At 40.3% G+C, this 27917-nt stretch overlaps 2 protein-coding genes across 7 annotated transcripts; one reads left to right on the plus strand and one right to left on the minus strand.

The window, feature by feature from the left end:
• Positions 1-1739: 1739 nt before the first annotated feature.
• RPAP3 (RNA polymerase II associated protein 3) lies at positions 1740-20332 on the minus strand. Of its 6 annotated transcripts, none has more exons than XM_083399707.1 (17): positions 20132-20332; positions 18127-18334; positions 17422-17562; positions 15501-15623; positions 14619-14746; positions 14013-14134; positions 12971-13041; positions 12758-12883; positions 12177-12304; positions 10975-11096; positions 10150-10220; positions 9939-10055; positions 9138-9367; positions 7059-7263; positions 5535-5632; positions 3838-3938; positions 1740-2358 (listed from the first exon to the last, which is right to left on the minus strand). In XM_083399707.1, the coding sequence occupies exons 2-17, from the start codon at positions 18277-18279 to the stop codon at positions 2273-2275; spliced, it is 2022 nt and encodes a 673-aa protein (XP_083255833.1). In that variant the 5' UTR covers positions 18280-18334; positions 20132-20332; the 3' UTR covers positions 1740-2272. The 6 variants fall into 6 exon arrangements, with proteins under 6 accessions (XP_083255833.1, XP_083255834.1, XP_083255837.1 ...); XM_083399708.1 differs by having other exon boundaries at positions 18127-18279; positions 20132-20262; XM_083399711.1 differs by having other exon boundaries at positions 18127-18279; positions 20100-20207.
• A 7-nt stretch (positions 20333-20339) lies between these two features.
• On the plus strand, positions 20340-27651 carry ATP23 (ATP23 metallopeptidase and ATP synthase assembly factor homolog). Its single transcript, XM_083400077.1, has 6 exons — positions 20340-20797; positions 23444-23489; positions 23596-23677; positions 25259-25396; positions 26417-26500; positions 27183-27651. Exons 1-6 carry the CDS (start codon positions 20584-20586, stop codon positions 27384-27386), a joined length of 768 nt encoding a protein of 255 aa, XP_083256203.1. The 5' UTR covers positions 20340-20583; the 3' UTR covers positions 27387-27651.
• Positions 27652-27917: the final 266 nt, after the last annotated feature.

Consider the following 27917-nt stretch of genomic DNA (forward strand, 5'->3'; position numbering starts at 1 on the left):
CAGTAGTTCCCAAACTAGTCATGATGGCTCTGCTCTGCTTCCATGGTCAGAGGTAGTATGAGTCTTTGGTCTCATCAAGAAAGAACAAAGTTGGTGTTTCTTTTTGTTTTGTTTTGTTACATTCAAGATCAATTCAATGATGGGGTTCTGCAGAAGATAACAAGCATGAATTGTCTTTAAAAACCAAACCTCAAGATTATAATATGCCAAGGCAACTGAGATTAATAACAAACATTCTTGCTGGTTTTATTGGACCTGGTAACTCACAATGGTTTTGGAATACAGTCAAACCAAACTCTCATTATTGCTTTTCACCAAAGTAAACAATACAGTCTAAGCAAATCAGAATTTGGGTCTCTCATTACATTTCTTGGAACAGTTCAAATAGAACTAGTGTCCCTATGAACCAAGGGATGAGTAATGTCCTGTTCTCTATTCCAGGGATAGGTTGTCTACTTAAGCATTTACTAAATTATAGGACTGGCATTTTCAAATATGAATTCATATTTACAGCCAGCCAACATTTAAATGAAACGAACAGCTGTGATTTTGAATATCGCCTCTTTTGCTCAATTGAAGAGATAGTTTTATTGAAAAATTCCCAATAATTTGGTCTTAAGTGCTCATTTTTCAGCATTAGTTTAACTGATGCTCATTGTAGCATTTGATACACATGCTGAATAGTCTGAAAATTACTGTTCTAGAGGATAAGGTACAGCGTGCAATGTCTACAAAATGGCAATGAAAACAAATTCATTTGTTCTACCTATAAAACCTGTATTCTCTGTGGGTTTTTTTTAATGGGCTGTCTCTATTTACTTGGTTAACTGCTGGAGGTTTAGAATTTAGAATAACCAGGAAGCCAAACATTTATTTTCACAGGGACCAATTTCCATCCAGTTGTCTGAAGAATAATGAATATGTTAGGGGCAATGCAAGACGTTAACGGGCACAGAAATTGCCCATTGTGCAATTAAACAGCAGGAAAGGTCTACTGTCTTAATGCCCCAAATGTTGGTTTCCTAGATGCACATCTGGAGCTGTGGGGGAAGTGATGAGGATGCTGAAGTAAATGGACTCTCAGCCTGAGTAGCAGGGCTTTTTTCCAGAACCTGCTCCTTTTGGCTGACTTTAGATGGCCCAATGTGTTTTTAAAAGGCTTTGAACTTTGTTACAATTCATTCAGGCTACAATATGTAATGTGCTTTATTTTTAGATTTGAACCTGATTCAAGTGGATAGGTTAGAAATCAATGTAGCCAGACCTTGGTAATTATTTTTTAAATGAGCAGATGTCATAAAACAAATGTGTCAAGAAAAAAATAGTGTGTTTATATAATGCTTTTGTCAAAATGTTTAATTGACAACTATCTAGCATCATGAATACACCTAACGTTATTGAAGAATATACAGAAATATACATCCTTCATTTGATTCCAGTAATTTACACCAGTACAATGCAAAATAACCAGTTTTAACCTCTTAGTAAGGGTGGGCGTTTGAAGAGGTAAGGGGTGATTAACTCATGTGATATACATATAGTCTCAAAAAGAAGATACAGACAAAGCCAAAACGATGATTGATGAATCCTTAGGAGAAAAATGTTCTTTGTTAGTAACTGAAATAGGGAGAAATTGAGGCAAGGTGGCAATTGGTTGAAAATAATCAGATTTTCACTCATCTGTACCTGAAAAACCTGCAAGAGGTATCAACATTGAAATTAGTAATCATATACAACAGTTTCAGAATCCTGTAATTAAACATCTGTTTATTGATAAGAACAGAAATACAGAATTATTTTAAAACAGCAAATTAATACGTACAATGCAAAATTTATAAAATATTTTAACAACTCACTGTCAACTTTGATTCTGCAATATGGTCAAAGAGGGGGAAAAGCCCAGTTTAAAATAGGTTCTGTCATGCTAAATCTTATGAGGTACTCTGCTAGACCGGAAGACACACATTTACCTTTTCCACATAAATGCTTTCCCCCCCACAGGCTTGGCTCCAAAGCGCAGTGCATGGAGCAGTAAATGTAAAACCAGCCTTTCCTCTCTCTTCCCTATCCAGGAAACTACTATTGAAAGTGTGGAGACTTTCCAAAGAAACATGTGATGTGGCATGGAGGGACCAAACAATCCTCATGCGCAAGTGGAAGGTACTTTGAATCCTCTTAGATGGGAGTCTCACTGATCATCTGAAGGCAAGTGTCTTCCCAAAACGGTGCAGAAACAGCTGTACTTCTATGCAGACACAAAAAGGTATTTGCCTTAAATACCGTATCTTGTCTTGAGCAGTTTAACGGAAGACTCTTTCAATCCTGACTGCTCCAAATGACCAAATAACGAATGTGCAGCTATAAGAAAAGAGAGATTAGTGCATTTCTTAAGCCTTTTAATCAGCTCATATATATATTCTCTGCATGAGACTGCCTGGCAAGTGGCTGGTGAAGAGAAGCGCAGGGCTTTCACAGTCTGGGAGGCTTCAAAATGTTCTTTATCAGCTGCAGGGCAGGCTAACAAAGGCAGGGGTGCAGAGAGGAGAAAATCAGGTTCTGTGCTGCTTTGTTACTTTTTAATCCATTTCTCTGAGTAGTTTACAATGTTGTCCACAGGTATTACTGCAAGCTGGGTGAAAGCTAAGAGTAGCAAACAAACAATGCTACAGTGTACCTTGGATCCTGAACGCCCTGGAACTCAAGACGTTTTGGCTTCCGAATGCTGCAAACCTGGAAGTGATTGTTCTGGTTTGGGAACGTTCTTTAGGAACCCAAATGTCTGACAGGGCTTCTGCGGCTTCTGACTGGCTGCAGGAGCTTCCAGCCAATCAGAAGCCGCAATTTAGTTCTTGACTGTAAACCACTGCTTTTATTCGCCATGTTGCCAAGTGGGCTGAGAGAGTAGACTACAATGGTACCTCGCGTTAAGTACTTAATTCGTTCCGGAGGTCCATTCTTAACCTGAAACTGTTCTTAACCTGAAGCACCAGTTTAGCTAATGGGGCCTCCTGCTGCCGCCATGCCACCGGAGCATGATTTCTGTTCTCATCCTGAAGCAAAGTTCTTAACGCGAGGTACTATTTCTGGTTTAGCGGAGTCTGTAACCTGAAGCGTATGTAACCCGAGGTACCACTGTATAACATGTAGTTCACTGCTATGGGGGCCCTGCAGCAGAATTCGCTGTTAATACTGCAGTTCAGAGGTGACTGGTTTGGATTTCTAATACCTAATATTGCCCCCCCCCATCTCTTAGATTGCAGCAAAGCTAAAACGACTTCCAATTGTCTCACTCTGGCCATCTATGAGACCAACTCAGCACTTGTATTCCACAGACTTGCATAAAGACTGGCTGCACTTCTAAAATGTTCTAAACTTAAGAGAAAATAAATTTTGCACATGAAGTAAGACACAGGTTGGAGCAGGAACTCCTGCCTCTGATGCAAAAATTGTTTTTTAAGCTCCAAAAGAAAAAACTGCAACACTGTACTTTGGCACCCAATTTGCAATATTTTATTTATATTGGGTTGCTAAATATTAGCAGGAGCTTTAAGATTCATCAGAGAGAAATCCAGACACTTTCCATTTCCATTTCCAACAGCAGCACCAGAAGCCCAAGCTACCTAATTTTGGTTTTAGGTTTTGCTGGGGGGGGGGGGAGCAGGTGATGAAAATTATTTTCTCAAACAATGATGCTGGATAGAATCTCTTTTTTTAAAAAAAGTGAAACAACACTTTCAGGATTTTGTTGCAGCAACCAAACTGTGCAATTAGCATGCCTGTCTCTAAACCTACCAACTACTAGATTCTATTAGTGACCCGTGGTTGCATTTTATTTACCTTTTTTCTCTGAATCAGACATAAACATTACTGCCATATCAAATCTTTTTGATTCGGACAGCTTCTGCAGAATTTCTAAGATGAGTGAAGGTTCTTCTTTCCTGTGTGAGAGGGAAACATTAACATACACCTGTAAACAACTGCTTTTGATTGGATACTTTCATGACATGTATATGGCAGCATCAAACTCAAGTAAAAAGTGAAAAACAGAATGCATGGATAAAATTAGTCAAGTATTAAAACCAATCTATATAAACAAACAGTACAACAAGCTACAAATCAGATATGATTGCCAATAATCTGATAATTTTGACATAGCCAGAAAAGCAACTTGATGACCTTATGTTCCTATGGGCATCCAAAATAAGAATATTTTCATAGAATCATAGAGTTGGAAGAGACCACAAGGGCCATCGAGTCCAACCCCCTGCCAAGCAGGAAACACCATCAGAGCATTTGTATATTTGATATTTGCATTTGATATTTGTATAAAATATCCTGAAACTGCTCTCGTTTAAGATGCAACTGTGGTATTTCATTTTGTTCAAAGTAGCATAGCAGCAATCATTTTCGCATAAGAAAAGTTTCCCATGCTGAACACCATTCCAGACTGTTTTCATGATAATGGAGGTATTTTGTGTACTTGCCTCCTACCAACATTACATTAAATTGATAGTCATCTAGTCCTCATTTCCTTGTTTCTGAGGAACTTGATCTTATCTTGCCAGCACTCCTTCAACTCCCCTTTCCTGTGTGTGCAGCATTAATACAGGGTCTTACTAATAATACTAATAGTAATACACATGCTGTGCTTTCTCATAAGCACATCAAAACGACTTAGTTCGTACTGCTCAGTGGTAGGGGACATCCTTTAGTTCTATACGACTCAAAGCTCAGTTCTTGGCATCACCCTTAAAAGGATATTTTGAGGCAGGTCAAGATATTCTATAATATTGATTTCACTTGAAAAGAACCACCCGTCTTATGCATAAGCAGCTGCCTAAGAAGAGCAAGCATGGTGACAAAGTTCCACAAATCTTAGCTAGCCTTGGTACAGTCATTATCTCTGGCACATACAGAGGATTTGTATAATCTAGTTTTGATCTTCACACTATGCTTCAGAGACATTCTGAGTGTCTTAAGAGCATAGTGCAAAGCCAGACACTGCATTTCCCATTAACTTGGAACCTGGGCAGAAGGTGCTGACTTTTTGGCATTGTGCTGTGCCTCCAAAGTCAACAATGAGATGCTTCCTCTGCACTCAAGTAACATGGATGGATAGACGGGAGAGTCTCATGTTAGACTTTGCACCACTCTTCAGAGGCATGGTATGATGTCAGAACAAGTGAAGGAACAATTGTTAAGGTGCCCATATATTTATTGACCACTGTATTGTGAGTCAACTCTGGATTTTCATCCAAGTATTCTGAAGGGTAAGCACTGAAGTGTTCCAGCTCTAAGCAACACTTTGCTGCAGATTTTTTTCTTACTTTCCCCAAAATTGCTTTGTAAAATATCATTTCCCTTACAGATTATTCAAGCGACACTAATTCCAAGTACTGGCATATTGCTAGTATCAGACAGAACAACAAGCAGCCAGAAATATGCTCTGGAAAACAGGAAAATTGCTTTTCAGCCAGGAAATGAGTCCAGCTGTTCAATTTACCATCTAAAAATCCATGAACTGAAAAACTTACCCAATATAAAAATCCTGTAGAATTTTCAAAATTTGGCTAAATACATCTGGATCCAAGGATTTTTGGAACAGATTAGGATAAAGTGAAGGATCAATTTGCTTTGAGAAAACAAAAGAAAAAGAAAAACAAAGCAGGCATTATACACTATCAGAATTTATCTTCTTCCACAGTGCCTATAGAAACAAAAGCTTGATTGGAAAGAAATCAAATCAATTAAAACATTTTATTATACCAGCAGTTTTCAAACTGTTCTAGGGAACAATGGATTTCCTTGTGAGTTTATCATGGTTCTCCAATGAGAGTGATAGTAATGGTGGAACATGCCTCCTTGATGTACAGCTTGCTCCTTTTAATACTGACTGCCCCTCTCCCCATGCTGGGCAGTGTCAGGGAATGTTGGATTTGTTCTCAAGGTCTCTCAGTTCATATGAAGTGACAGTGAGGCTCCTAGGGCCAGTATGAATGAAATGTGTGGCCTAGAACATGCTGTAAGATCCTGTGACAGTGTACAGAGACTGTGACGGGGGAGACCTAGGATTCACAGTCTGCTGCTTAGCTCAGCAGCAAGCACCTTGGGCCAGATGCTCTCTCTCAGCTTTGCCTACTTCAAAGGGTTATAATGAAAATCGGGGGGTGGGGAGAAAAGAACCTAAGGTCCTGGAAGGAAGATTCAAGGTAATCAGCATATGGTCAGAGGATCTTCTACTGTCCTGCTGATGTGGAAAGAGTTCTCTGAAGGTTAAGGGTTTTAAGACTCCTATACCACAGATAGCGCTACAAGTATATGCAGTTTAATAAGCACTTTCAATACTACAGCTGATGCATGCAATCCTACAGATGGAGAGAATTTCCCCAAGTTACATAAGAAATCCAGGCAGCTGACTTCCTGCTTCCTTTCAGTCCAAGATTGCTAAGTGGAAGATGGGTGTCCAACTCAATTCTACCCAGATCCATTTTAAAGTACTGCAGGAGCTTCAATTCTACCTTCTCTTTAGCGTAGCACAAGGGCTACAGAGACTCACAGGGAAAGGGAACACACTTGGTTCTAATACTACAATGGAAGGTTGAGTCCTGAAGCCAAGTGGAGTGTGAGCACTCAAATGAAGCACCTATGAAGGTTTTAGGGTTGCTGGTGAAAGAGAGGAAGGCCACTCCAAATCCCTAAATAAACTTGAGGCTGCACAGCCAGCACTGGAGCTCCCCTCTCCTCCTGCTATTACCCCAAAAAACCCTGTATGGGACGCCCCACACTGGACACGATGGAATTGGCTTTGGAGACAGCTGCAACCTCTTTGCATGAACTGACTGAGACAGTGAGGCTGATCAACACGTCCCTGAAGCTTCAATAGGAAAAACTTTCCCTAAAGGTACTATTCATGGACAACAACAACAAATATGTAATGAAATAAACTAAATAAATCTCAAGTTGGAAATTGCTTTACCCTAAAGGAAGGTATTAAGAAAGACTGCACTGTAAAGTTACACAACTTGGTAGAAACCATACTTAGGTATGAAGAAGCTTACCTTCAAGTACGCGTATAATTGATCTGGGTAACCTTTTAATTTTCTGAAATCTGATTCCAGCTGAAAAGAATTCACAGGAACTGGAGGCACAGGGAATGTAAATGTGGGGAGAAGTGTTTGTTTTTCTGTCTTGGTTTGTTTTTTCATAGCACAAGACTGAGATGTAGATGACGGTTTCTCTTTCATGGTGCTTTTGCTGACAGGTCTAAAACATTTAAGGCAGACATGAAGTGGATGATTACCTAGCCTCTATTTGGAGACAGGTTTTACAAAACACAGTTATATTTATTCAAACCAATCTTCAAAATTGGTTCCAGAGTGATTCACACAATTAAAGGGTCCCATCAATAAGACACATGTTAACAACAGTTGGCAGACAAAACAGAACTATCAGCAAAACATTTAAAATTCCTAAAACTTAAATGCCAGTGAACAGAAAGATTTTCTTGCACCTGACACCTAAAAGATAACATCAGCACCAAGTGAGCCGCCTTACAGAAGGTATGTCAAAAACGGTGTGTCAAAACTGAGAAGGCCCTCTCTCTGGTTGTCATTTTTTTCAACTTTGACAAAGAGAGAAGAGTAGGAAGGGCCTCTCTCAGCTGTTGATCTGAGAGTCCAAGCTATGGAGAAGGCACTAATTCTGATACTTGGTCCCAACCCATTTATGACTCCCTGATTTAGAGTACAGGACTCTGTTGAAGTAGTTAAAAGAAAACAAAAAATCCAGAATGGTGGTAGAGACTCCCCTTAACAGATCAGAATCTATTCTAGTAAAGGACAGGGTCAGGATAAGACATAATGTAAGATTCAGTCTATATCAATCATGCAAAAAGCTTGCATATAATCAATATATGTGCATGATTGGTGACACTTCATTGGATGTTGTCAGAATGAATTCTGTTCCAACACTAATCCCCACTAAGTAGATTGTGTAGAAAACTGCACAATCTTGTGCAACGTACATTTTCAAAGCCTAACCTTGCAAACAATAGCAACAATATTGGAACACATGATTAAGACTATATGCATCAACAATACTACTTACACTTGATCTGACATACATTTTAGATTTACTTGCAATGTTTAAAGGGTAAAAATGCCTCAACTATTGTGCAACAAAGTTGGTTATGAATATAAAAGTTCAGAACAAGAGATTTACTTAATACTAAATGCTAATGCACCAAATATTTAACGGTACATTTAATTTGGTGAGGAAAAAAGTGGTAAGAAACAACAATTCTTTAAGCCCATAGTGCTCTGAAAATTATAAACGTCAAAAGGGAATTTTCACAACTAGAAAAGTAAAGCCTTTCCCTATAATTTCATAATATGAAAGAAAAAAATGTCAAATGTCCAAGCCCTCTCAACACTGATTACAGTGTAGCCATTTGCTCTCCTGTAATTTATATGTCATTCCATTTGGTTTATATTCAAGGGTTGGAACTTTGCTACAAGAATAAAATGTTTACTGTACAGCACATACAGCAGACATCTCCAAAGTCCGTTTTGGGGGCCTAATCCAGCCCACGCAGTTTACTCCCTAAAATCCTAAAAAAAACGCAACAACTTAAATCTTAATAGAAGCTCAACAACTGCAATCCTAAAAAAAGGTCAACAACTTTGGTCGGCCCCCACTTCATCAAATCTGCCCCTCTTTGAAAAAAAGTTTGGACACCACTAAATACAGTATAGTGTTTCCTAAAATATATGAGGGGAAAGTTATAAACTCTTCCATTTGTGTACTTACATAACATGTATTAGATCTGAAAAAATAGCCTTGTAGTTTTACTTTTAAGATTCATTCAAGGGACATACATGCTGTTAAGCCACCATGATTTTTAGCATCAACTGTCTTGAGCTAAAATTATCCTAACCTATATGGAACTAAAAGATCCGATTAAAATCATTAACAAAGTTCCCATTTGTTTATTCCGTTCATAAGGCCTCCTACCCCCATTACCATATGGGTCAATTCACAACTCATAGTAAGATAATAGTTAATAGTTTATTGTCAACATGTTTGTTTGGAGCAAAACAAACCACTAGTTCTTATTTAATACTAAAATCAGTACTTACTCTATGGTTACAGAATCTCCAATTTCTTCTATTTTCAACAGCTTTGCTTTGGGAGTATCAGCTGAAGAAGAAAAATCATCTTTGCTTCGATTCTGTGCAGATGCTGAGGTATTTGTTGCTTCTACACTTGCAGAAACAGACTGATTAGGTTGCGGATTGGAGGTAGCCAGCAAATTTGCGGTCAGAATCTCACCATCCACTTCTTCAATGATTATTCTTCTCAAGGGTTTCTAAACAGAACAGAACCATGCAGGGAGTTAGTTACAGCGGTTTTAACATACCTGTGAACAACTGGGTGCATTCTCAAAGCTTACCTGTGCCTGTCATAGCAAATATGAAAATCCCGATACTAAGAGGTTCTTTGTGGCATAAAACTTTTGTAGGCAATCACAGGAAGACACACTCACCCTTTTAGTACACACACACAGCAATGGAATCTGCCTCCTATCAATTGATCTCACCCCAAATGTGTATGGCAGTATTTATAAGACCACACCTTCTAAACTTTTTTTTTTTTTTAATCCTCTTTGTATCTTCCTCTCTTATGATTCTAGACAGAGATATGGCTCGCCATTCAGATCCATGTAAACTACTTAGGATGCACTTTTCTCCTCCCACACCTCTGCCCTTTGTGGAAATTTCTCTTTATTTCATACCAGCAAGCATCCTTCCTGTAACTTCCCTTCCTGAACAAACTGATCCTCTTCTTTACAACACTTCAAGCCCACACAAGTTTGCCCCGCTCATACTAACATTATCCTTGGGATAAAAACACCTGATACCCTCATCATTTGTACTTACTTTTGATCTAAGATGCAAGGGTTTATCAATGGGTTTCACTAGATTTTGTGCTTCTGTTTCCTTTTGTGATAGTCCAGGACATTCTGTGCCCGTCCACAGCCCTTTTGCAATTGATTCCTTTAAAAGATTAGTAAATAACCATCCATGAAAATCAGAATGATTTATAACTCAGAAAAATAACTAGGGAGATACTGAAGTACAACACACTTACATTCTTAAGTTTCATTAGTTCATTTACTGCTTGCTTATTTCCAGGTTCCAGGTTCAAAACAGTTTCAAAATCTGATGAATTTACATCAAGAAACACCAATTTAATGTAATGTAACGATAATTAGTTTTAACACTTAATTTACACGCATTTATCTGCAATTGTTAAGACATGATCCATTATCAAACGTTAACCATTTGGAAGTCCCACTGAATCCAACTGGTCTCCCAAAGAAGACTTTCCCCACTATAATAAATGTGATTTCCATGACTATGGCATGCTCAAGTATCTAATTATTAATGAACTACTGAAATGCAATAACAGTAACTAATGGTCATTATTTATTAAAATGTAAGCTACTGTGAATGAAATTTTGCAATAGCAAGGAAATGCGAGCTAAGCAATTTTCATGCTCTCTTTCAGTGCAAAATAGCTTTACTTCTTTTGAATCAGCAGTACCAGCCTTGACTCCAATGAAGCAGGATGCAAGGCCCAATTTCAAATACCAAATTGATTAGAATCTCAATTAGCAATTTAGACAGGGTTCTGCCACATCACCTTCAAAGTGAGTCTCCTTATTCCCTGGGCAAAGGTTAAGTGGTTAGGAGCACATACATGTTCCCCCTTACGGTGGCCCAACTATATCAGGCAAACATGGCAGCTCAAAAAATCTAGGTGTTTAAAAAACCCAGTTACTTTCTGTCCAAGCTTTGCTGCTATCATACCGGATTGCTGTTGGTGGACTGGGGCTGTTGCACTGAGAAATTATGATTGAGCAAAAACTTCATTAAAAGATAACATCAAGCACACATCCATTAAAAATCCCACCTTGTATAGCTTCTTTTAGTTTTCCCAGTGCAGCTCTCGCAGTCGCTCTTCTGGCATAAGCTTTTGAGTAGTTGGAATCTAGTAATACAGCTTGAGTACAATCTTCCTCTGCCTCTTCATATCTCATCATCAAGAGAAAACATTTAAAAGGATTACTTAGTAGTGCAGATCCCATCAGATATTATTTCTTACAGTCTACACTCATTCCAACAAATTCTGACCAAAGTTTGCATATCTATGTCACATATGAGCAAATATGAGAATTATATGCTACTAGAAGCTGTGTAATTCTATCTCTAGAGCTGAACAGACCTTTCTCAATGTGATTACATTAAAGAAGTGCTTGGATTAAAAACCAATATGTTGCCTAAATTTAAACTTTATGTGACCGTTATTTGGAAAGTTCAAAAACATTTAGTTGAATATGTTACAAAGAGTATCAACTTATAGCAGAGTTGCTCTCTGGTCTTGACAATGTAACAGCTACAGTACCAATCTGAACCTGAGCAGAGCTTTCCAAACTTTTCATGTTGATGACACACTTTTTAGACATGCATCATTTCATGACAGAGTAATTCAATTTTACTAGCAAACCGGAGGTTAAACTAACCTCTTTCCAGCCCCGGAAGGAGTGAGGGGAGCGTTCACGTGACACACCTACACACTGCAGATGACACACTAATGTGTAGTGACACAGTTTGGAGAGCTCTGCTCTAAAGAAATACATTATTCTACTTCACTGGTTGAATATTAAAACTTGATGAATAAAATGCAATGAGAATAGGTGAGGAGATCGTAGCTCTGAATTCCTCCATTAAGTCATTCTTGTAATATATGAAAGTAGTGCTTACATTAGCTACTTGCTTATGTACACAAGTTTTAATTTCACACCAAAAAACATTTTCAGATCAGTTCGGTGAAGTGCAAAACAGCATTAGACCAACCCAAGCTATGACATAATCTCCACTATGGGAACAAAATGTTCTTGTGGGAACAAAATGTTGTGTTGTACTGTACTGTTTATTGGTGTGTTATAGGAACATTAATTAAGATTTTTTTTTAATAGATACTGATGAGAGTGCAATTAGCAAAAAGCTTTGCTTATGAATATGTATTTTAAAAAAGATTTCAAAAGACAGAATTGATTTAAATGCTAAGAAAATACGCAGATCATGCGGAATTGCAAGTTCAAGAGCACACACTTTTGAATTTTCAGGTAGGCCATAGCTCTGTTGGCTGGAAGAAGCGCATTGGTGCCATCTGCTGCTATTCCACGTGTGTAGCATTCTATTGCTATTTCATATTTCCCTTCTTTGAAATAGCCATTTCCCTGTGATATTTGGGGAAGAGAAACAGTGTATACATCAACAATTGCATCTTCATACAAGTGAGCAACACTTCAAAAATTAAGACTTTAATCAATATCTCACACACTCCTGCATGTGAAAGAAGGGGACAGAAGTAATGATAGGGTATGCTTTTTCAGACAGCAATGCAGATTTCAGAATGTCTGGCATATGGCAACACAATACAATATAGCAGCTGGGCCAGGGCTGGAACTACATCAGAACAATGTAAAGCTAGCGTTTTGACACTTGGTAGCTTTAAATAAACCACACAACTAAGTAAACACTAGACATTTATTCCATTTGTCACAGACGTGGGTTCCAGTTCTGCATAGTAGAGAACTGTGCAAAAAGGCTTCCACAATGCAATGAATTCTGAACCACTATAAAATTCCACAACTCCCACAACTATCTTAAACATTATATGTTCTATTTACCAAATCTTTTTCTGCCATAGCCTTTTGCTTTAGCTGCTCTTCCTCAGTTTGTTTCTGTTCTGTTATTTCAGTGTTGATAAAGACATCTGATTCTTCAGTTTGGAAGCCTTCTTTCGACAGGAGAGCCTAATATAAGACATAAGACATGCAAAATATTTATACTACATAGCAAAAAATAAAATCATGTTCATTGGGCCAATTTAAATTATTTACCTGTTCGATTTTCCTAAGTTCAGTTTTTGCTTCAAAGTTGTCTGAATCCAACTCCAAAACCTTTTCGTAATCTGACAGCAGGACATGAAAATATATATTAATAGGGTGAAAAGAATGAACCTTTAGGGAAAATGTAAACTAGGGCTTGCTAATTGTATCAGCAGTGTTTCTTGTATAGGAAATGCACTGACATACCTCACTTAAAAAGCAAAACAAGTACCGGTAAGTAAATAGTTCTCAAAGTAACCTCCCAAAAGTTTACTAGCATTATTACCCAACTATATAAACTAGAAGATAACACCAAACAGCTTTAGACTTCATCAATAGGTATCACAGTCTCTAGACTTCATTTTGAGGGAAGACAGAAAACAGATCTCATCACATTTCAGAACACTGTTATTCTCCAACAGTTTGTAATTATGTTTCACCCTGGGCGATTTTCAATGTCAGCAAACATGAATCTAAGACAATATTGTTACTTTTCCAGAATTAGGGGCATGTAAATATGAAAATATTTAACCAAAATTAACTGCAGGTGGAGTAAAGTTCAATGAAAATCTGCAAAATGACCTTCTTTTAAAAAGTCATTTCTCCAATGTAATTTTTTTTACAGACACTTACTAAAGAAGGGGAACAAATATAAGAAGTCTCTTCTAAGATACAGAATATTTTACTTAAAATTAATAATATATGGTTGTTTCCCAGAATCTTGTTCAATTGAGAAGTTTCTCAGGATGCTGTATACATTAATTAATTGGCTGAACTCTTCCATGCATGCTTCAGAGACAGGGCAAATTGAAGAAGTGATGCTGAAATTGGTATATGGCCAAAGCACTGGGTCAATCCATAAATCAGAAAGTTATTTATTTAGAGCAGGCATGTGGGGAACCTTTAGCCCTGCTTATGTTGCTGAACTACAACTCCCATGAGCCCCAGCAAGCATGGTTAATGGCCTGGGATGAAACGAGTTGTGGCTGAGCAATGTCTCTGACAGCCAAAACGAATGAATATTAAACATACAGAAACAGAAAATCCAACATACCTTCTTTAGCACCGTCAAAATTTTGCAAAGCAAAGCGAGCTGCTCCTCTTCTGGCATAAGCCTTTGTATAATTTTTGTTTAGGGCAAGTGCTAAGTTACAATCAGATTCAGCCACAGAATACCTGCAACAATATTGTAGGTTTGTAATCCCAAATGCATGTTCCTTAAAAGCATGCAAACAAAAACCCATGCAATTCACAGAAATGTGGGTATGAACACTTCTAAAGTTGCACTGGTGCTGAACTGGGGAAGACTGTCAGCTATATTATACCCTTCAGTATATTCTGTCCCCCACTGTCTGACAGGGCAGCCACAGCATGTGACTCCGATGTTTCCTACCACCCCCTTCAAGGAGTCAATGCTCATAAAATGGGACTACTTCAGAAATGTTTGCCTCTGCATTTTCAGGATGCTGAGCATCAATACCAGCTTCTGATAAGGCACTAATTTCCCATTTTCTTTGTTAATTAATCTATCAAATGGCAAACTGAAATGGTTGAGCATTGACAGGTATAAAACCAAAACAAGGCTACTGAAAAAGAAGAGAGGGGGAGCTAAATGCTTAAGGAAATCCTGAAATACCAAAGTGTCCAAAACAAGCCTTACTTTTTCAGTCGAAAAAAAGCAGATGATCGGTTTGTGGGCAAAACAGGATTGTAAGGATCTGCATTCATTCCTCTTGTGTAACATTCAATTGCAGCATCATAATTTCCTTGCTTAAAATAATTATTACCCTGTTAAACAAAATATAGTGATCAGTGATGTGAATATACTTCAAACTGATTCCCCCCCCCCCAAATGTTACTTTTCTTGTATCATGGGAATTGTGTTTGCCAGCTTTCAGGATTTTGTGGCCCATGTTCAACCCAATTCAGATGGAAAACTTGAAAAAAAAACCTCAGCAAGACTCACGTGCATCCTAACCTACACCATGGCTTACTTTGAAGATAAAATGAGGAAAGGAATATAAATGCAAATAAATAATATAGTATAATTTTGGGAAGATGGCACTTATTCATAATCTCTCTAGCCCCAATTCACACATCTGTTTATAAATTACTTCCGTAACCACAAATTCTAGCAGTTTTCAGACCTCACTTTCAATCACACAACCTGCACTGGGAGATAAGAGTTGAGCAGGACAGAAGAGTGTGACTGTCACCAATTTTCCAAAACATCTATAGCTTTTACCAGGTTGGGTTTCCTTCTTCTTGTTGTTTTTACAGAAAATGGAACACGATTTAAAGTAAGTAAATACCACAATTCCACACTGCCTATCTCAAGAAGGCCATCAACATAACAAAAGGAGATCAAATCACCATGCTGCCCATAACATGCCTTAAAATAATTAGATAAGGAATGAGTCACGGTAAAATATCCAAAAATGTCTGGAGTTAATCTCTTGGTTTCAAGGTTTAATCTGAAGGTACATCCTAAAGGGTGTTAGGAGAAAACAAAGTGTCCCTCATTCTGAAAGACCAAAATAACCTTTTCTTTCTCAGCAAGAGCCTTTTCTGTGTCTATGTGTATTCCATCTTCTTCAGAATCTGATTCTAGAGACACTGAATCATGGGTGCTATCTTCCTTATCAAGTTCTTCAAGTATCTTATCCTGAAACACATTTGAAGAAAATTACAAATTAAAAAAATTAAAGGGTGAATAAACAAAGTAGTAAAAAACAGTGACTGTCTTATTAAATATTAGTTATATCACTAACATTCATCCACGTATTTCACCCAACTCCTATCCAACCAGCTAAAGCAAACTGTCTTTTCACTTTTTAAATAAAGATTTCTGTTATCAGAGCTAAAGTAATATCACAAAATGGAGTAACTGCTTCTGAAAGTAAAACTTTTCTGCCCAAAGCCATTTCAGAAGGAATGTTAGAAATGAATTTCTGGGAAGTATTTTTTTTTAAATTCCACTTTGGAGTGGACAAGGTCATCAGTCATTACCAGCCTTCATGGACTGATAAGGGAGAGAGCTTTGAGCACTTGTTTATACAGCTGGGTTTTGGCTCAAGAGCTCAAGTTACAGCATTTTAGAAATGCTCCCTTGGAAAAGGGAAAAAGTGGAAACCCATTCCTTCAAATTAAGCCTGAATACTAAAGCTAATTTAGTTCTATTGACTGTTGTATAATTGACAGCCTGTTTATACATACACTGAATGAGGTGGTAGAATTTGGGTCTGTACCACTTCAGAGTGTGGGAAAAGGAGTGATGTCATATTTTGGATTACTTCCCCATATTAAAAACTTACTTTAGCCTCTCCACAATGTGCTCACTAAATGTGAAATAAATGATTTACATGAAAGCAGACCCCCCCCCCCGAAACACCCACCCTTCCTGAAGTCTGTAGCGTCACATGTTACAACTAGAAATCTACAACATTTTTCTACAGTATATAGAATGCCCTAAGACAACCCAGAAATACATTTTCTTGTGACTAAATCTGCCTTTGGTGAAATTTACTTTAGCTAAAATCTTAGGCTAGGGTGCAAGAATGTAATCTGGACAACGGTGCTCCTGTGCAACATCTATTCGTTTTAATTGGATAAGCACAGATCAGAAATGTTAATTAATCTATGTCCATCTTAATTATCTCATGAATTAGACTACAGTCTAATAAAACATACAGACAATATGTTTCACCAATAAACTGTAATATTCTTTAGTTGAACCTTCGGAGGTATTTGAGTTTTGTTTCAGTGCTGGCTAGTCACGGTAACCCATGCTCTAGTGACCTCCCATTTGGATTACTGCAATGCACTCGTTATGGGGCTACCCTTGAAAAGGGTCCAGAAGCTACAGCTAGTGATGGATATTACTGCCAGATTATTGACTGAGGCAGTAAGATGGGATCACCTATCCTAAAAGCTCTGCACTGGCCACTTGTATAATACCAGACGTGATTCAAAGTAGTGATGGATTACAGATCTTGGGGCTCTGCTTGAGGTCCCCAACAATATTTAGGATGAAGAGATGTGCAGAAGGGCATTCTCTATGGTAGGTCCCTGAATCTGGAATGATTTTTCCAATGTTTCCCGTTGTTGGCCTTCAGATACCAAATGAAAACAGTTACCTTTGCCTTGGCCTTTCCAGTTTTACAAATAAGAAGTGTTCTATTGAGCAACACATGTATTTCTGTTTTAAATAATTTGCTACAAGTTTTTTTAAAAAAATTATATATGTTTTAAGGTTCTTTTATCATTCTTTTGTTCACATGGTTGCTGTACATTGCCCTGGGCTCTTCCTAAGTAAGATAAAGGTGTAAATTTTAAAAAAATGATGTTTGAATTTGTAATTGTCTTTTTAAAATTTCATAGCATGCTTTAATGTTACATACTTAAATCCCACAAAACAAAACTCTGTATTTTTCCTAGCATTTTAATAACTAGATTCAGCTTACCACATCAAGCTTCCCCCATGCCTCATAATCGTAAGATTTTATCTTATTCTTTTTATTTTCTTCAGTAGTTTTCTTAGAGATGGCTTTAACTTTGTTTTTCTTCCTTTTCTTATAAGCTTCATTCCGAATTGGTGGTAAATCCTAAATATCAGAAAAGGTTGCTATTCAGTATCAGAAAACTTAATAAATAAATTGATTTGCCCTTTTCTAGTTCCCACAGTACACAAGCAGATTTATTGGCCATTGATGAGGATGTATATTCCCAAATGCACTAAAGGAAGACTCATCCAGGTATGCGACCCACTTAAACAATCTCTATGCTGTGTGTAGTTCCATTCTCCCCCTGCTCCCAAAGGGATCTCTTCTCTCAGAGAAAGTAGCTGTGAATGGCAAGGGAGCTGCTTAAGCTGGGGAAACAATTGCAATATTACATATGATTCTATCTTGAAAAGAATGGCACTATGCATCATTTGTTGAAAGTTATGACCTAAATGTTTCAGAGTTTACAAAGAGTCTCCTTTTGCTTTGTAAAAGAGGAAACCTAAGTATATGACTTCCCGCCAAACAAACATGCTAAGCACAAAATGGCAAAAACTACATCAGTAATACAAGTGATTTATTTGTAGTTTCACTTGAAATTTAAAAAGGACATATTTCTACTTGTAAGCATCCCTGTCAATCCTAGTATCAGATAACTGAATTTACCTTGACTGGAACTCCACTCTGTTGCCGTAAATTGCAATCCTTTTCTTTAATATCCTTTTCCCAATTTTCTAATTCTTTCACAAAATCTTGCAACTCTTCTGCATTTTGTCTTATTTGCATCTGTAACTCTATTGCTTTATTTGGTGAAGTCATCTGGTAATTAAAAGGTTTTGGGAAATGTCAGGCTACTAACAAACATTTGCAGATACTAGATTACGGAAAGAAAAAAAGAGAAAAGTATTGGTGTCCTTGAGTACTGAAATAAGCCACGACATCTGATGATACGATAAATTTAGTGGGGAAAAGCAGGCTACTATCATTCTAAAAGCCCCTTACTAAAAAAATAATGAAACTAGACTGAATTATACAGAGCCACAGGAAATTAGACCATTAAACATATGCCCAGTCCACTAACATGCAAAGTTGGGGGGGGTGTCTTATTTTCACAATAAAACCATCATGTAGCAGAGATGTACTAAACCCACCCCTCTATTGCATTGCACCTTGCATTTGTTGAGTACTCCACATACTTTTCTTCTTTCTTAAGCTACAAATGGTGAAAACTGCCAGAAGCCCCTTAAAATACCAACACCAATGAATATTCAGTGCCAATTTAAAACCAACCTATGCTACCAAGGGTGGGGGAAGTCAACCATCTGGCCAGATTTTGATCCATAATTATTGCTGCGACTTTATTGTCATTATTATTATTATTATTATTATTATTATTATTACAATCACCATCATCATTTGTATACTGCCCTATAGTATACTCTATACCCACAGGTTCCATTTATTTACTTTTTTTGCTCATATTTGCTCATAGTTGTTTTGGCCAGAGTTTATAGTGATGCATCATTTCAATGAGGGACGTAGGTGGCACTGCGAGTTAAACCACAGAGCCTAGGACTTGCTGATCAGAAAGTCGGCGGTTCGAATCCCAGCGATGGGGTGAGCTCCTGTTGTTAGGTCCCTGCTCCTGCCAACCTAGCAGTTCGAAAGCACGCTAAAGTGCAAGTAGATAAATAGGTACCGCTCTAGCGGGAAGGTAAACGGTGTTTCCGTGCGCTGCTCTGGTTCGCCAGAAGTGGCTTAGTCATGCTGGCCGCATGACCCGGAAAAACTGTCTGCGGACAAACGCCGGCTCCCTCGGCCTATAGAGCGAGATGAGCGCCGCAACCCCAGAGTCGGTCACAACTGCACCTAATGGTCAGGGATCCCTTTACCGTTTATCATTTCAATGAAGGATAGGGCAGAAATGTTTCAATAAATAAATAAATAACAATATGAATCATTGCACGGTGGCAAGGGATTGCTTTCTTTGCAGAGGCTCACTTGGTGCCGTTGCTATGTATCTTCAGGTGCCAGCCAAAAACACAGTTTTTAAAGCAGGCAACTTTAGCTTTTAACGACCTATATGGCCTTTTGGAGTGGGCAGGAAATTTTAATGTATACACCCCCTGGCTTTAATGCATGCATGGTTTTCTTTTTGGATAAGCTCCTCTGGCAAAACAGTGCCCAACAAGTAAATTACCCTGTAAATAGTGCCCTTGGACCAAACTTTTCTTTTTCAAACTGCAGAGGTCTGACCACTCCACCCCCACCCCTCCTGCTGTATACATGAATAGAACAGACACGTGTTCAGAGACACGTAACAGTTCGTTCTTCAGCAACAGCGCTTGGACAGACTTGGAGGCGATGTTCCCCTCACTAAATTCAAGGCGAAGTTCGTTATAAAGATACGACAGCTACGCGTAAGGCGACGGGAGTCTGACAGAAACCTCCCTGGGAAATTACCTCCGAGTCAAACCGAACAGTGAACGTGAGAATGGCACGATCTTGTCCGCACACCCCCTCCCGGTTTCAAGGGGGCTCTCGAAGGCCCTCACACTGCCAAAGGGGAGCCTTCCCCGGGCCAGAGTCGCCCCCGGCCGTCCGGCCCCGAGACTCCCTCCCTCAGCTAGCCGCCCCACCTGTCAATCGACGGCGCCCGCAGCCTCCTTACCGGCGCGAGGTTTGGTCCCGCCTTCTCGCGCTCCCCGGCCGTCACTCCGCAGGCCAAGCGCCACGCTCCTTTCCCAGAATCCCGCGCGCGACAGAGCAGTGACGTAAAACGCCCCTTGCGGAAAACGTTATTTCTGTAGTAACCATAGAAAGGACCCTCGGCCTTATCTGGCGCCTGCGCGGTTTGGTTTGCCTGCTGCCTCTAGTGCCATGGATACCGTCGGCTTCCCCTGCTCTCTTCATTTCCGCCTTCCCCTCCTCCTCCTTCCGCCTTCCCCTCCTCCTGGTTCAAAAGAAGCAGCCGGAGGCAGTTCTCTCTTTCCTTCTCCACATCTCGTTGGTACCACAGAGGCGGGGCGGAGCGACCTCGAGAGACTTTTCCCTATTATTACGGTGAGTGACCTACGGTGGCCGGCGAGGCTTCCCGAGCCATGCTGTCTCCGACGCGCCTGAATGGCTGAAGGAGGCTCCTCCGAGATGCCTCCTCCGGAACAGCCGCAGGATCCGGAGAGCCGCGGCTCCGGCGGAGAGCGGGACGACGACTTCGGGTACGGCCTGTTTCCCGAGAGGAGCCGCGGAGGCGGGAAAAAGCAGTCCATGCTCTATAAGGCCATCTTCACCAGGAACCACAGGTGCCAGGTGATGCTGCAGATCGCCCTGGAAAGCAGTAAGTGCCTGGAGGCCGCGGCCCCTCTTTAAGGAGCGTCTCTGGCCGCGCAGTGACGGACGAGCCACTTGCCCTCCGCTCCCAAGGGACCCGCGGCTCCTTCCCAACCACCTCTCTCTCTCTGCCTCTCCCCTAAACACCCCTCAATTACTTGCACCTATGCTGGGTTGGACCGCAGGCAAGGCTCTTACCGAAAATTTAGGGGCCTCTACAGAGCAGCCAAGGGCGCTGTGGGTTAAACCACAGAGCCTACGACTTGCCGATCAGAAGGTCGGCAGTTCGAATCCCCGTGACGGGGTGAGCTCCCGTTGCTCACCTGCCAACCTAGCAGTTCCTGGTCCCTGCTCCTGCCAACCTAGCAGTTCGAAAGCACCTCAAAGTGCAAGTAGGTACCGCTCCGGTGAGAAGGTAAACGGCGTTTTCGTGTGCTGCTCTGGTTCGTCAGAAGCAGCTTAGTCATGCTGGCCACACGACCCGGAAGCTGCACGCCGGCTCCCATGGCCAATAAAGCGAGATAAGCGCCGCAACCCCAAGTTCCTTTACCTTTACAGGGCAAGCAAAGCAGATTCCATGCCCGAACTGGGCTTAAAGCCCAAATGAAATGGATCTAGAAAATCAGTTTCCTGCAGGGGTGTCTGGATCTGGCCCATGACCACACGCTCATGGGTCTTGCCCAAGAAGGGGAGATTGGCAATCCACAATCAGGTCATGGATGAGAGAGGTCTTACTCTGAGCTGACCTGGCATTTGGCAACAGCAGCCGCAGACCTGAGAGCTGGCTGATAGAGTAACCACAATTCCCCAGATTTGCCCCTGTCTCTTTCCCAAGAGAGGTCTGTGCAAGCCTATCCATGCCTATTCAGCCCTAGGGCATGTAGGGGGGCTTACTCCCAGGTAAGCGGGGTTAGGTTGGCAGCCTAAGTGCGGCATCAGACCCTGTTTTGTTGCCAGGGCAGACACCTTCCATGTCTTAAGTAGTAGCAAGAAGACCATTGCTTGTGGAGGCTTCCAGCTTGTTCTTTTCAAGAAGTCCAGAAACTGGTTTGCAGTAATACAGTGGTGCCTCGCAAGACAAAATTAATTCGTTCTGCGAGTTTTTTCGTCTTGTGAATTTTTTCGTCTTGCGAAGCACCAATGTGTATTCCCATAGGAATGCATTGGTGGTTTTAAAAAAAAGGCGCAAGACGTTTTCGTCTTGCGAAGCAAGCCCATAGGGAAATCCGTCTTGCGAAGCAACTCAGAAAACGAAAAACTCTTTCGTCTTGCGAGTTTTTCGTCTTCCGAGGCATTCGTCTTGTGAGGTACCACTGTAAACAGTCTATTACCCATGGGTAATAGGCTGTTTATTACTGTAAACCAATAGTGTGTGTGTGTGTGTGTGTGTGTGTGTGTACACACACCCATACAGTCGTATCTTGGTTCTCAAACAAAATCCATTCTAGAAATCCATTCGACTTCTGAAAATGTTCAAAAACCAAGGTACAGCTTCCAAATGGCTGCAGGAGCTTCTTGCACTCAGTCAGAAGCCGTGGAAGCAGCATCAGACGTTGGGGTTCCAAAGAACATTCGCAAACTGGAACATTCACTTCTGGGTTTGTGGTGTTTGAGAGCCAAAACGTACGAATACCAAGGCGTTCGACAACCAAGGTACAAGTGTATGTGTGTGCGCGCGCGCATCTATCTATCATCTATCTATCTATCTATCATTCTTTACTAGAAAATACCAAAGTACAAGTGCACGGAGTAAGACACAAAAAAGAAGAAACAAGAAATAGAATCCATGTCGAAAACAAAGCAGAAAAATATATACTGTGTGCATTACAAAAAAAGGAGGGGGGTACCTTGTTATTGCAGTTAACCAGACCTTAATCTTATACGGTATTTATCAAAAACAACCTATTCCAAATACAGTGGTGCCTCGCAAGACGAAATTAATTTGTTCCGCGAGTCTCTTCGTCTAGCAGTTTTTTCGTCTTGCGAAGGAACCCTATTAGCGGATTAGCGCTATTAGCGGTTTAGCGGCTATTAAAGGCTTAAGGGATTAGCGGATTAGCTGCTAAAAGGCTATTAGCGGTTTAGCGGCTTAGAAAAAGGGGGTGGGGAGCGAAAAAAAATCTCAAGACTCGCAAGACATTTTTGCCTTGCGAACCAAGCCCATAGGTAAATTCGTCCTGCGAAGCGCATTGAAAAACGGAAAACCCTTTCGTCTAGCGGGTTTTCCATCTTGCGAGGCATTCATCTTGCGGAGCACCACTGTACTGTCAAATTTGCCCATGGCAGGTCTACGTCTGTATAGAGCTTGTTCATGTGTAGCGAGTTTGTTCATATCTTCAATCCAGTCATTAAAGGGAGCCACATTATTTCCCCCCCAGTTCATCAATAACAGTCTTTTTGCTGTAGTGAGGGTGCAGAGAGTCCATTCATATTGTCTGTTTCCCATTGCCCTTATTCTAAAGTTTTAGACATGCACCCAGCTGTAGTTCTGATCTTACAAAGCTGGGCACCCACATGGGCCACACTGAAGGCCTGCAAGGCCCACATGTGGGCTACAGGCTGCCCCTTTGTGGTCTAAAGCATGTGACCAGTAGCTCATTTTGTCTGCCCAAGTTTTGTGCTTAAGAATAAATGACTGCATTGCTTGGTCTAGGTCCATATGCTAAACTGCTACTTGACGCTATGAAGAATACTGGCTGGTAAGATATTTTTTTGACCCAAGCTTGTTGCATGTTTACTGCATTTGTGTTCCTACTTGAAATTGACTTTAATACTAAAAAGCTGACCTATATTTGGGCCTTTTAGCACTGTTTTCAAAGATCGACACTTCTCATGTGAAGAGTGTGATGGGTGTGTCAGTGGAGGATTCGATTCTTCAACATCACAGGTAGGTACGGAGCAACCTGTTGCAGCATTGGAAACATCAGATAACTTGATGCTTTGACATGTGAGCAAAACAAAATAGTTGCAGAAAATTATGAGATGCTTACTGTTGAACCCTTTGGGTTCATAGTTCTCAAAATCAATGCTTACTCCCCTCTCCCCCATAGTATTATGGTAATTCAGTTCAAGTGGAGTATTTAATTAAATAGTATTTGAGCAGTCAGATCTCTTCTCAATTGGAAATACAAATCCACAGGCCCACTCACTACTCCCAGAGAAGTTATTCCTGTTGGAGTGGAAGGGCTTCTTTTGTTCTAGGCAGCAGACTCACCTGGTAAACTATAGGCCTTCTACAAAAAGGGAAGACTGTTGGCCCACAGTTGGGACTTAATCTTGACAGCTGATTAGTGGCTTAAATGGGCTCAAAATGCATTTGTGTGGGCCAATAATGAGTCCTCAAATGCACGAAGCAGGAGTGAGCAGTGAGCTCCTGGGAAAGTGCACTGTCAGTGAAAGCACACCTTCAAAGGGGCTTTCTGATAAGCACTGATAGCGAGCCCTCTTGGCTGCATGGGAAAGTTCTTGATGGGGAACTCTGGTGCCCATCTGGCGCTTGCTGTTAGTGCCGGTTTCAGTGATGGCTCCAACCTGGTGGAATGCTCTGTCCCATGAGACTAGGGCCCTTCAGGATTTAACCTCCTTCCGTCGGGCCTTTAAGACAGAGCTATTCCGCCTGGCCTTTGAATTCAGCCTGATCTTTTATTTCCCTTCTCTTCCCTCCCCCTCCCGTTTTATGAAGATTACCCACTCTGAGACCCCACAGCTAATTCTCCCCTGGCCTCCTTGCTGGCCCAAGTAGGACCAATTCAGCCAGCTAGCCTTGGCGATTATCTAATGCTTATTTTCCCTAAATTGATTTCTGAATTTTGAATTTTATTGTTATTCATGTTTTTATACTGTATTTTATGCTGCTTTTACAATTAAGTGTTTTAAATTTGTTGTTAGCTCTGAGCCCAGTTTTTGAATTGGGAAGGGTGGGGTAGAAATAAAATTTTATTATTATTATCAGTGCTATCAGTGATTTCCCACCTGCAAAGTAGCAAATGGAAGCTCATTTTCGGCTCCAATTGTTCCTTTGTGGCTGTGTTCTTACTTGATGTCATATTTGAAATCAGTTGTAGGGCAAGTGGCTTGAGGAAAAGCTTCAAAGGCCAATTAGAAACATAAGGCCCACAGGTTGCATGCTTCTCATTCCTGCTATAAGCAAAGGTGGAAAAAAAGAAGCTATGTTGTACTCCTCCCTTTCTTGACATGCCTTGATACAGCAGTGTGATAAGTGTGGATGAATCTGCACCATCCCTTCCCCATTTGCATTATATAATAGTAAAAATATTTTGGGAGGGAAGTGAGAAAGGAGATTTGACTCTCTTCCCATCAACGCCAGAGAAATACCAGAGGATGACTGTCCACAAAGTTCTGCGCTTGTTAATTTCAGTATATTTTTGAGGCTTGCTTTAAAATAGGATAAAGCCTGTGACTTGTAGATTAAATTATCTTCTGAATGTCCCCCTTATTTCCTTTGTAGATTGTTCTGTGCCAAAACAATATTCATCACCAGTCTCATATGAACAGAGTGGTTGCACATGAGCTTATCCATGCTTTTGATCACTGCCGTGCACATGTGGACTGGTTCAATAATATCAGGCATTTAGCTTGCTCAGAGGTAAGTTGTAAATTAGTAGTGCTGCTAAGAACATATTTAACATCTAAGCAAAACATATCCTTATCAGTGCAATTCTTCTTAGTTTTTTCCTTGGCTTCCCCCCTCCCCTTCATTCCAAGTTTGTTTTTGTCAAAAACGGCAAGATGGGGATTGTTCATGCTGGTCACATCTAGAAATTCCATAGACGTACGTAGTGGATCACAGGGCCATTACAGTCGTATCACAGAAGTCGAATGCCTTGCGAGTCAAACGTTTTGGCTCCCAAATGCCGCAAACCTGGAAGTGAGTGTTCTGGTTTGTGAACTTTCTTTAGAACCCGGACATCTGACACAGGTTCCGCAGGTTCTGATTGGCAGGAGCTTCCTGCAGCCAATTGGAAGCCGCGCCTTGGTTTCCAGACGTTTTAGAAGTCGAACAGACTTCTGGAACGGATTCCATTCAACTTCCGAGGTATGTCTGTATAACAGTTCTGTGATTTCACTATTTCAGAAATGGACCCAGTGGGTTTTTGTGTATGTGCTAATAAGAATTTACTCCAACTAACACTCTAAAAAGGAGGATTTATGTGCCATTTAAAATTAGAATAACTAGCGTACAATGCTAAAACATAATAAAGCAATATAATGTAAGATTCTAATCAACAATCAGTATCTGACATGATTGAAAAGCCTTTGTCAGTATTCCCATTTTAGTTGTTGCAGCTTTAAAAACTGTGAATGAGAAAATTCAAACAACCAGCCTGCCTTTAAAATTTTACTCAGTGTGAAGTAGCAGGGAACAGGAGAAAAAGGAAACCAGACTTGTCACAAGGTCAGAATTCTTATAAGTAAACAAACAGTACTTTTTCAAAGTCTTACTTTGTGTCACATGTGTTCTTATGGCCTGTTGTCTTGACTGGCATATAGCTAGTGGCATCTTAGCCAGAGAACTGTTGGGAGCCATGTAATTATGTTAGGAATGGTTGTAGTTCTCTGAGTACTTTATTTAGTTTTGGTGTCTTTGGTGTGTTTCCCTACATAGATTCGAGCTGCTAATCTTAGTGGCGATTGCTCCCTCCTAAATGAAATGTCTCGGTTTAAATTTGGATTGAAGCAGCATCAGCAGGTAAGTTGATGGTGACCTGTAAATGAAGAGGAGGGCCAGGCTTCCACAGTGTCTCCATTTGCAGAGGGGGTCCTGTTTAATTTGGAAATTCAGATATCCGAGATTCAAGTTACAGGAGTTCTGTTAGGTATAACAAAGTATTAGAATCTGTTGCTGGTCAGATTTGGTGCAACCTTATATGGCTGTTCTTCAAGGAGTGACATTGCTAGTAGACATCCACAATAAACAATGTGACACTGGCTTTTGAGCTTAGCATCTTGGTGTCTTCCCAAGTTTGTGGAGAATATGGGAGATTGACAGTTGTTCATTTTGTTTTAGTTAGCAATACAGTGGTACCTCGGGTTACATACGCTTCAGGTTATATACGCTTCAGGTTACAGACTCCACTAACCCAGAAATAGTACCTCGGGTTAAGAACTTTGCTTCAGGATGAGAACAGAAATCGTGCTCCGGCAGCGCGGCAGCAGCAGGAGGCCCCCATTAGCTAAAGTGGTGCTTCAGGTTAAGGACAGTTTCAGGTTAAGTACGGACTCTGGAACGAATTAAGTACTTAACCTGAGGTACCACTGTACCTTTCAAAACACTTTCTGTGGCTTATTATTGGTAATCAATTTTACTAAGTGTATCCCTTGTCTAGACTTCGCAGTCTGTGTCCTGACCTTGGTTTTCTTACCTTCCTCAGACCTGCGTAAAAGACAGAGCTGTTCGCTCCATCTTGGCTGTTCGGAACATCAGCAAAGAGGTGGCCGAGAAAGCTGTGGATGAAGTCTTTGAATCGTGTTTCAATGATCACGAGCCGTTTGACAGAGTGCCTCACAGCAGATCAGATGCAAAATATGCACATAGAGATTTCCAAAACCGTGACCGGTACTATGCAAATATATAGCCAAAAACTGTTCATTTCTAGCTACAACATTTTGGGACAATTTTCAAAAGATTAATTGTGAAGATAACTGGAAATCCACGAACAACAAAGAATATTCATGTTGTTGAATTCCTGTTCTGTGTTTTGTTTGTCGTACAAATTGGGTCTAGCAGTCCCCCCCCCCCCCCCAATGTACACATAAACGTTTATGTGAGTATTCTACTGGAAATTAATTTTGCAAATGCTTTGGTTCTCATCCTTGGTTTAATAAATTCTGTTTCGTTAATGGTTTGGCAGTCCCTCTATTTCTACTGCTCATAGGTGACAGCTGTTGCTTATGTAGCCAAAGCAGCACAAAAAGTCAGGTATCAGCAAGCTTTGGAAAACAATGAAATGTAAAAAGTTGGGGGGTGGGTACACCATAATAGTGTATTGGGATGGTGGGGGAATCTCCAAAACCAGGTCTATGAGGATGGAGAATGTTCAGTTGACATGAAATTATATCTTCATCTATAAACACACCCACACCCACACGATGTATTCTTACATTTT

Source organism: Podarcis tiliguerta (genome assembly GCF_965153285.1).
Source record: "Podarcis tiliguerta genome assembly, chromosome: 10".
Lineage (NCBI taxonomy): Eukaryota > Metazoa > Chordata > Lepidosauria > Squamata > Lacertidae > Podarcis > Podarcis tiliguerta.